Below are 10,819 nucleotides of genomic sequence, written 5' to 3'. Positions count from 1 at the left end.
TGTACCAGAAACCTTCTACTTATTTCATTATTTTGTATTAGGCATTTTTAAAGAGCTTTCTGATAGCCAAAATGCCTGTCGGTGTTCAAGAAATTCTCTGTCCAAGACGCCTGACACAATGGGGACTTTACTGGGACGAAGCAGGACACGTCCATCTTTGCATTCCAGGCTCACATGGCTCATTCCAGCTTTGGGTGAGTCTGTGCAGACTAGACTGCCTGCTACCATCACTTTACTTCTCTTTTTAAAAAGTTTTATTTTATATTGGAGAGACCTGGGTTCGATCCCTGGTTTGGGAAGATCCCCTGGAGGAGTGCATGGCAACCCACTCTAGTGTTCTTGCCTGGAGAATCCCCATGGACAGAGGAGCCTGGTGGGCTACAGTCCTCGGGGTTTCAGAGTTGGACACGACTGAGTGACTGAGCACAGCACAGCACACAGCTGACTAACAATGCTGTGTGAGTTTCAGGGACACAGCAAAGTGATTCAGGCTTATATATGGACACACACTTATCTGTTCTTTTTCAAATTCTTTTCCCATTTGGGTTATTATAGGATCTTGAGCAGAACTCCTTGTTGTATACAGTAGGTCCTTGTTGGTTATCCATTTTAAATAAAGCAGTGTCCATATGTCGGTCCCAAACTCCCAATGTGTCCCTCACCACCACCTTTCCCCTGATGCTGGGAAAGATTGAAGGCAGGAGGAGAGGCGGCTACAGAAGATGAGATGGCTGGATGGCATCACCGACTCAATGGACGTGAGTTTGAGCAAGCTCTGGGAGTTGGGGATGGACAGGGAGGCCTGGCGTGCTGTGATTCATGGGGTCGCAAAGAGTCGGACATGACAGAGTGACTGAACTGAATATTCCATTTTGTATACGTACCGCATCTTCCTTATCCATTCCTCTGTTGATAGTCATTTAGGTTACTTTCCTGACTTGGTTATCGTTAACAGTGCTGAAATAAGCACTGGGGTGCTTGTATACTTCTGAACCATGGTTTTCTCCAGATATATGCCCAGCAGTGGGATCATCACATTACTCCTATGTGCCATGCCAGGCACTGCCAGTGTATTTTAGATACACTTTCAAAATGATTAAATGAAAAGCACTTGTTTTGAAAAAACAAACTTCAGTTTCTTGGAAAGGGCGCATGTGAATTACCAGGGGAAAAATACTTATGTCATCATTCTGATTTTTGCCTGACTTTACTGCATTTTAACATGCATCCAACATTTGTCAAGTTCGTCTTGCGGGCAGGACACTGGGCAACATGAAGAATGGATGCCAACGTGATTGTGGCGTGCCATCAAATAATCACCTCTTAGTGATAAATTATTCGCTTGAGGAGAGCCAAGGATGAAGACGTCAGTCCTGACTCCAAGCTGGCATCTGAACACTGGGGACTGAGGGATGTCCTGCGTCTAGTACTTCTTCAAGGAGGCATTCCTTTCCGGATTTCAGTATATTCGTTTGTCTTGCTTTGGAAGCATTTAAATTAATACAAAACAAAGAGGTCTGTTGATTCTAGATTCTCTAATGTCTGGAGGAGAAGAATTTGTTATTTTGGGAACTAGATGTTAGAATATGTTTTTCCTTTTGACTTGATGAATACTCTCTATAAATTGGTAAATTTTCATAATTTAAAAATTATATATGTTTTAATCTCAAACTCTAAACTGGCTTCAAAATTGCATGCAGATACATCTCCTTCCACCTCCCAACCTCCACTACTCATCCACCCAGAGATTTTAGAAAGCATAATTATTTGTTATTCTAGGATATCCTTGATTAAATCCTCCTTTATAGACCCAGGCCTTCCCTCCCTCTCATCGACCACCACATATTCCTGGATTTTCCCCCCTTTATTTCAGGAAAATATATAGATGCACATTGTTGGTGTTTTCTTTTCTGCTTCAGTATGTCTCATCAAATGTGCATTCACTTTTGTCAAAATATTATTTGTAAGAAGTGTAATGCTTGCAGAAGTCCCATGAGAAATCTGGACAGCAAATAGCTTATTAAATGTGGCCAAAATGAGACAATGAGGTTATGATTGGGAGTTTTTTTTTTTTATCATCAATGGTATCTGATGCAGGTGTTTTTCTACATGGAGTACAAAGCTTCCCCTCTGTAAAGTAGACGTTCAGTTATTGGCAAAAATCCTCTGTGTCTCCTTCCCCCCAGAATGCATATCCAATTCTGCTTAAAAATATTAAAGGTGATTATCTCATGGATAACAGGCAGCAATTATAAAGTTTTATCATATTCTTCAAATAGAGAATAAAGAGTTAAGAAAACACTTTTAAAGTCTGATATCTGAGTCCCTTGAAGAATGGAAATTTCTGTTTCACTGATTGGTTTTAAAGAAAGTGAAGTAGCTCAGTTGTGTCTGACTCTTTGCGACCCCATGGACTGTAGCCCACCATGCTCCTCTGTCCATGGGATTTTCTAGGCAAGAGTACTGGAGTGGGGTGCCATTTCCTTCACCAGGGGATCTTCCTGACCTAGGGATTGAACCTGGGTCTCCCGTGTTGTAGGCAGATGCTTTACCGTCTGAGCCACCAGGGAAGTCCTTATGAGTAGATGGTCTTATGAGTAGATGAGTTTTAAGGAAGCAAAAATAATTTTAGCTTGGAGGAGGAGTCATTCTTGATTTAGGCAAGCACTTAAATCACTAGCTAAAAAATTTCAGATATATAGTTTCTCTTGAGATATCAGTTGATCCAGCAATGATGGAGAGAGGTGATTTCTAGTCACAGAGTCTGAATGGGATGCTTTGACATATTTCTGCTTTCAGGCAACCTGCTTTCCTACTGCGAGCCTGCAATGTTGATAATTGTGCCTTATCATACAAGTGTAGCATGTCTGTGTGACCAGCCCCAGATAAGACAGTAGGGCTCTGAGTCTCTAGTGGGCTTCCCCGGGCAGAAGCATCGCACACATGTTGCTGCCTTTAGCCTCTGTGGAAGGAAGTGTTCTCTGTGCGACTCCATCAGGAAGAACGCCGGAAGCCCGCACTGTTACGCCCTTTCTGCTTCTATTGTGCATTCTGCTGAGTCTAATAGATGTCAGCCATGAGTACAGTTATAAGCTAAATCTTATGAGTCCTTCTAGCAAAGCATCAAACATCTTGCTGATCACTGGACCACTGACCCATGCGACCTCTAAGCAGTCAGTTGTTTTCTTTCTTGATTTCGGAGAACAGGAATGTTCTTTTCTCACATTGAAATTTAGAACTATCCAGCTTTTACCTCAGCCTTCTATCTGTATTTCCTTTCCAAGATTCTATGACACAAACATAATCATGTCTTTGCTTTATTCCTCAACGTATTTAATAGTCTCTATAACAATACAGATTTTCAACTACTTTTCTTGCTTTTAGTCCCTCCTTAATTTTTTTGAAGAACCTGAGGGTTCCAATTACTGTGTTCATCCAGATTTTCTGCAATCAAGATTTATTTTTATTGGGTTCTTTCCTTTCAAGCTGATAGGTATTAATACTTTCTCTCCTCTACTAACTTGCTTACAAATTACCCGTTTGTCTTACATTTTCCAAAAAGCATATTTATTTGCTGCCTGCCCTCATCTGTGCTCATTATCCCAAGGGCTCATGCCTATTTTGTTCCTTTAATGTCTTTCCGTATGGTTTCCGGGAGAAAGGATAGATAACCTTTTACCTGTTTACACAATGCAACACTGATCAGCAAAATAAACCAGAAGCAAAAGAGTATGTACTACATGCAACAGTCAAGATTCAGGCTGCAGACGGAAACCAGACTAATGCTGGAACACGGAAAACTTAATAAAAAGGAATTATTAGTCTAGTGACAGTGGGTTATCTAGTAAAAAGGGCAAAGGGAACTTTAATACAGGAATTGAAGGTAAAAGGAGTATCCCTGGCTTCTAGAGTCGAGGCTAAAGAATCAAGAAATGTATGCTTTTGTTATTGTTTTGTTGCTAAGTCGTGTCCGATTCTTTTTCGACCCCATGAGCTCTAGTCCATCAGGTTCCTCTGTCCACGGGATTCTCCAGGCAAGAATACTGGAGTGGGTTGCCATTTCCTTCTCTAGGGGATCTTCCTGGCCCAGGAATTGAACCTGCATCTCCTGCACTGCAGGTAGATTCTTTACCATCTGAGCCACCAGGGAAGCCCCAAGGAAGAGATACACATGTAAATATATATACATATATATGTGTGTGTGTGTGTGTGTGTGTGTGTGTGTGTGTGTGTATAAATGATGTTTTATATATATAGTAAAATGATGCTTACTTTGGTGCAGACTGGACAGAGGGTGACAGGGGGTCACTGTGTACATGGACATGTATTGCCTATTTACAGATGGAAAAGAGAAAAGAAATCCCTACTTGTCTGGTGAAAAGAAAGGCACGTGAAGACTTAGAAATCCCCCTGGGAGTCACCTGGCTGAGGGGCAGGTGGCTGAGGGGTCTGTATAGCTGACTCACTTTGCTGTCCAGCAGAAACTAACACAACATTGTAAAGGAACTACATACACTCCAGTAAAAATATAAAAACTCCACACATTATACACCCACCCAATTATCCACCCTTTCTGTGGATACCAAAAGGCCTGCACCACTGGAACAAAAAGAATCAAAGAAGAAACAACTTTAGGAAGGCATCCCTCTACCCCCAAGGCTGGGATTCTGACCTACCTGGAGAGTATGTGATTGTAGCCTTCTAGAAAGTTTGAGAAGTTTGCTGAAGTCACAGAAATATACTCCTTGAAATGCAGGTGAAAGTCTTTGGGAAGCTGTCCACTGAGGCACTGGTGATACTTGCTAGGAAAGCAGCTGGGATGTTGGAAAAAAACTCAGTGCAAAACCATCCTTTAGAATTCTGGCAAGAGCCACTGGAACGTGAGTGTCTGTGGGTGTCCCACACACCACTGGCAGCCTTGACTTAAGGAACAGAACAGAAACGGCCTACCAGAGGGCTTCCCTGGTGACTCGGTGGTAAAGAATCCACTTGCCGGTTCAGGAGGTGCAGCAGACACTGGTTCACTCCCTGGGTCGAGAAGATCCCCCGGAAGAGGATATGGCAACCCACTCCAACATTCTCGCTGGGAAAATCTCATGGAGAGAGAAGCCTAGTGGGTTACAGTCCAGGGGGTCACTCAGAGTCAGACACGGCTGAGCATCAGCAGAGCAGAGCCTACCAGAACCAGGAAGGACGCTGCTTCCTCCCAATGTGTCCCTCTAAGGAAACTCTCTACAGAGGACACTCCATGTTCTGCCAGTTAGCAAAGCAGCCATGGGAAGTCATGAAGCAGAATAGAAAAGAGTGAATTGGGAGCTGAGGGGCAAGAGATTGATAACTGTTGCATTGTTTACTCTAAATTATGAAGTTCAAGAATTGGTAAAACTATTCTATGAGAAGAATAAAATAAATAGTGGTTGCCTCTGAAGTGGAGAATTGACTAGAAACAGGTACAAAGCAACTTTCTGTGTTATCTTGGGCTGAGCCGAGTTTACACAGCTGGATATACTTATCACAGTTCATTGAGCTCTGAAATTTTAAATGTGTGAATTTTATGGCAAAGATGCTATATCCCAGTAAAGGACCATTAACCCAAAATAATAGAAATGCAAGACTTTGTCTGCAAAAGTATGTAACTTCACTGAAAAACAGTGGTTAAAATCTGAGTAAATGAAAACATATGCCATGGTCATGGATCATAGTATACTATTTTTAAAGATACGACTTCTGAAATTGATTTGTAGATGCATCACAATCTGAATAAAAATTCCAGTAGGCGTGTGTGTATGTGGGTGTGTGCATGTGTGTGTGAGTGAGAGAGAGGCAGGTACTTGACAAGTTGATCTTAAAATCTTAAGGATTTCTGAAGGACCAAGAAGAGCTCATGCATTCTTGAAGAAAAACATGATGAGTTGGCTTGCTCTACTTTCTATCAGGCATTACTGTGAATCCACAGTGATTAAGAGAATGTGATTTTGATGCAGAGATAGATGAAAAGCTTATTCTTAAGTTACCTCAGGGCACTGGCTATACTTCTCATTGAGTGTTCCCTTCCAGACTAATGGGATTTGGGTGATAAAACTGCTGCAATTTGAGAGTTGAAGCACAGAGGAAAGGAGTGTGAGAACCACAGATAAAGACCCATGGATAATCACTAGAGACAATTGAAGCAAAGCATCATCAAGCCCAAGAGTACTTCAGAAAGTCAGTCCAAATAAGCTTTACATGCATGCATGCTAAATCACTTCAGTCATGTCCCACTCTGTGAGACCCTATGGACCCTAGCCCACCAGGCTCCTCTGTCCATGGGATTCTCCAGGCAAGAATACTGGAGTGGGCTGCCAGGCCCTCCTCTGGGGATCTGCCCGACCCAGGAATTGAACTCGTGTCTCTCACGTCTCCTGCACTGGCAGCAGGCTCTTCACCACTAGCGCCACCTGGGAAGCTCCACAAGGTACAGTAATTTAGGTGAGGGTCAGTGATACACATCCCAGAAGACGTGGGACAAGGGAAATAATAAGAAGCAGAATTTAGAGTAGGAGGCACTGATACACAGTCAGAGAGCCCGTTAGTTATGTGTTTATGGCCCCATCTCTAGACAGAGGAAGTGCTTTTCAGGCATTTATGATCATAGGTGTCTAGTTTATCCAGTCAGAGAAAAAGAATCCTAGGGCACCTATTATGATTGGCAAAATATAGGCTTTATGAGGACCTAGTTAAAAAAAAATACCTCCAGGCAGACATAGGCATGTTTTCTCCCATGATTCTATTGTACTATGTACTTTTGATGGCTAATGATTCTAGGAAAGGACTCTTGTTAACTAGACACTAGACACATGAGTTTGCCAAGTGATTTTCGATAAGCAAGTAAACCTCATCCTTTATTATACATCTGGGGATGGGGGACTGGAAGTACTCAATAATTTGGAATCAATCCTTCAGTGACGTTTCTCCACTGGCCTTATAATTCATCCTTTCTTTCTTGACTTACCTGTTTTGAGTTATAAGTTAATGAGAAATATGATTCATGACATCAAATGTCACACTGAAATGTAATTGAAAACCTTACCTTCTCCTTCCTTCCCTGCTTCCCTCCCCCTACCTTTTTACATTCTTCTCAATGCCCAGAAAAATGTTACAGATAAAACTGATGCATGATGTCTTGAGAGGGTAGGAGGAGAATGCCTTACACTTTACAAAATGTAAAGTCCTTCTCAGTATTTCTATGTCAAATTATATTAAAATAATTATCCTCATTTTAAGAAATCATCAAGGGTTTGAAGAGAAAAAAGGAAACACTATCAATACAGGGTTATATGAAAAGTAGAAGGGCATTCTTGTAGGAATAGAAGATTTAAGCTACATAAATGCACGAGCTTGCAACATGTGAGATCACTGTCTTGTAGATCACAAGTGGTCAAATGATACTCATTTCACATGGTTCAAGCTAATGCATAAACATCAGATTCTTTATGAAAATGCTTTTCAACAGTTATTTTTTTCTGAATTAAAAATAATAGCTTTGTAATATAGAAAGTGTGGAAAAAGATAAAGATGGAGAGTGAATATAATGAAGATCATTCATTATCCTTCAAACTGGAGATGACCATAGTTAACATCTTGGTACATTTGTGGCCACTTTTTCCTAAAATGTGCACATGGTGTATTTTTCAAACATTGGGTCATGCTGTAGAAGTGGTTTTACAGCTTTCACCAGTTGTAAGTGTTAACATTGCCTCTGAAGTTGGAATCTGGGTTCAAATCCCAACTCTGCCACTCGTGAGCTGTCTGACATCCACCAGTTATTTAATCTCTTTGATTCAGTTTTATCCTCAGAAAAAACAAGGAAAGACGCTTAAATTCTACCCCAAATTAAGATGGTTCTTGAGGACACGAGTCCATCACCTCCTCCATCTGCCGACTTTTATGGATAGATAGATAGACTGAGACGGAGAGGGGTAGGGAGAGGGAGAAGGAAAGGGAGAGAAAGTGAGCCCCCTAGCACAGATTCTGGCAGACAGAAGGCACTTAACGTTAGCCATCACTAACAACTAGCAACTGACAACTAGCGTTTGAAAACATATTTCAAGCCTACGTAATATTGTCTCATAAGTAATTGTTTAACCAATCCTTTATTATGGGGAAACTGAACTGTTAATGTATCTTCATTGTTATTTCTAATATGCTAACGACCAACTTCTGTTCTGATTATTATCTTCTTGTCCCAGCTCTCAAGGACCTTCTGTGCTCCCGTCTGTCCCCAAAGTCTCACTCCTGTGGACTGAATCACTCAGCCTCTCTGCCCTCTTGCTTCCAGATGGACTCAGCCAATGGGAGAAAAGGCAAGAGACGGGAGGATGCAGGCAGAGAGTGGGTTAAGTATTTATCTCCCTGCTCTTTCCCTGCATGGCCATTATTCTATAATAGGCCTTTCCCCCTGAGGCCAGAGTTCCACCAAGAGTCTCTTTTTGATAAATCTTGCTCTTATTGGTCTCAGATAATACTCTATCATCCTTTTGCCTTTTAGGTGTAGGGTGATAATGGCTTCCTGCTGTTGCTAGTACGTAAGTGCCTTGACCACGATTATTGGTTCCCTTACTCATATGTCTCCATATAATCAGAATACCTTTTTTTCAGTTAAAATCTACTGAATGGGCCATCTGCTTCCAACTGATACCTGGATATTGCCTTATAAGTACCAGTCTATATTACTTTATGATGCTTATGTATTTCATTCATAGAAATTGCTGAGTCAGGACTTTCCTGGTGATCTAGTGGTTGGGCCTCCTTGCTCGCAATGCAGGGGCCCCAGTTCCATCACTGATCAGAGAACTAAATCACACATGAACAATTAAAAAAATGAAATTTTCTGCATGCTGCAGATAAAGATCCCGCATACCCCAACAAAGATCTAAGATCCTGTGTGCTGCAGCTAAGACCCAGCACAGCCATATAAGCTAAAAAAAAAAAAAAGAAAAGAAATTACCGAGTCAAATGGCAGAAACATTTTAAAGGTCTCTGGTACACTTAGCTAAATAGTGTCCAAACAACTTGTACCCTTTTAAAAGATAATTTTAATATCAACTGAGAGAAATCCTTGTTGCATGGGAATTTGCACGAGCTGGAAACTAACCCTTGTCTGAGAGGTAAGACCCTCTCCTAGTTTTTCAGTTCAGTCAGTCGCTCAGTCGTGTCTGACTTCTTGTGACCCCATGGACTGCAGCCCGCCAGGCCTCCCTGTCCATCACCAACTCCCGCAGTTTACTCAAACTCATGTCCATTGAGTTGGTGATGCCATCCAATCATCTCATCCTCTGTCGTCCCCTTCTCCTCTCATCTTCGATCTTTCCCAGCATCAGGGTCTTTTCCAATGAGTCAGTTCTTCCCATCTGGTGGCCAAAATATTGGAGTTCCGCTTCCGCATCAGTCCTTCCAGTGAACACTCAGGAATGATGTCCTTTAGGGTGGCCTAGCTTTCCCGGGGGAGGCAACTCCTGGCAAGAACTCTTGCTATGGCCTCTTTCATCTCACTGTTCCTCAGGGTGTAGACAAACGGGTTCAGCAACGGGGTCCCCAGTGTGTACACCAGGGAGACAAACTGATCCTGTTCGGGGTGGTAGCTGGAGCTGGGCCGCAGGTACATGAAGGCGCAGCAGCAGTACTGCAGCAGGACCACGGCGAGGTGGGAGGAGCAGGTGGAAAACGCCCGGCGGCGGCCCGAGGCCGAGTGGGCCCGGAACACCGCGGCCACAATGGAGGCGTAGGAGGCGGCGATCAGGAGGAAAGGCACTGCGATGGCCAGTGTGGCCGCCACCAGCACTGACTGTTCATGCCTGTGGCTCTGGGCACAAACGAGACACATCACTGGGGGCACATCACAGTAGAAGTGCTGAATGCCCCGAGCTGGGCAGAAGGGCAGAGAGAAGACAAAGGCCACCAGCTGGAAGGACAGGCAGAGGCCGAGGACCACGGAGGCCACCACCAAGCGGGCGCAAAGCGTCCGAGGCATGATGAGAGGGTACTGCAGTGGGTGGCAGATGGCAGCGTGGCGATCGTAGGCCATGGAAGCCAGGAGGAAGCAGTCGGCACTGCCCAGTCCGATGAAGAAGCCCATCTGAGTGGCACAGCCCAGCAGGGTGATGGTCTTCTCTGACCGTAGGATGTTGGCCAGGAGGTGGGGCACCACCACAGCAGTGTAGCCGATTTCTACTCCCGAAAGGCTGCCCAGGAAATAGTACATGGGCGTGTGGAGGCGGGCTTCGGTCTGGATGGCCACCATGATGAGGACATTCCCAGTGATGACCCATGTATAAACCAGGCTGACCCCAAGGAAGGACAAGATGCGCGGCTCTGACTGGGAGGGATAGGCCAGGAACACGAATTCCATCCACAATGAGTGGTTTCCCCAGGACATTGAGTTAACAGACTTTCTCTGTTGAGAGTTATTAATGCAAAGAAAGAATCAGACTAACAATACATCAGTTCATACTCCCATGATGTATGATGTAATCTGCATCATGATGATGTAATCTAAGATTATATTACATGAGCCCTGATGTAATCTAACTGAGTTAGAAACTACAAGAATTAAGACTTACTGTCTTTTTCTTCCCCCCTTTAACAAGCTTCTTCACTTAAATATCTACAATTATATTTCTAACTGCCAAAAGTTGGGCTAAATTGTGTAAGACTTTTTTGAGGAAAAGAGTCAGAGGAAGTTTGTGGAATTTCAAACTATTTTCAGTAGAAGTGGAATGAAGATTATTTCAGTTAACTCCTAAGAAACTGTCAACAACTTTTAAAGTTCAGAGATTATGAA

General features: G+C 43.0%; 1 protein-coding gene across 1 annotated transcript; it reads right to left on the bottom strand.

Moving 5' to 3' along the window:
- Positions 1 to 9,469: 9,469 nt before the first annotated feature.
- LOC113905188 (olfactory receptor 10W1) lies at positions 9,470 to 10,414 on the bottom strand. The gene has a single exon (XM_027562164.1). It carries the CDS (start codon positions 10,412 to 10,414, stop codon positions 9,470 to 9,472), a length of 945 nt encoding a protein of 314 aa, XP_027417965.1.
- Positions 10,415 to 10,819: the final 405 nt, after the last annotated feature.

The sequence above is a fragment of the Bos indicus x Bos taurus genome, chromosome 15, assembly GCF_003369695.1.
Source record: "Bos indicus x Bos taurus breed Angus x Brahman F1 hybrid chromosome 15, Bos_hybrid_MaternalHap_v2.0, whole genome shotgun sequence".
In the NCBI taxonomy this organism is placed as follows: Eukaryota; Metazoa; Chordata; class Mammalia; order Artiodactyla; family Bovidae; genus Bos; species Bos indicus x Bos taurus.
The sequence above is the reverse complement of the archived record's forward strand: the minus strand, read 5'-3'. Positions and strand labels throughout refer to the sequence as shown.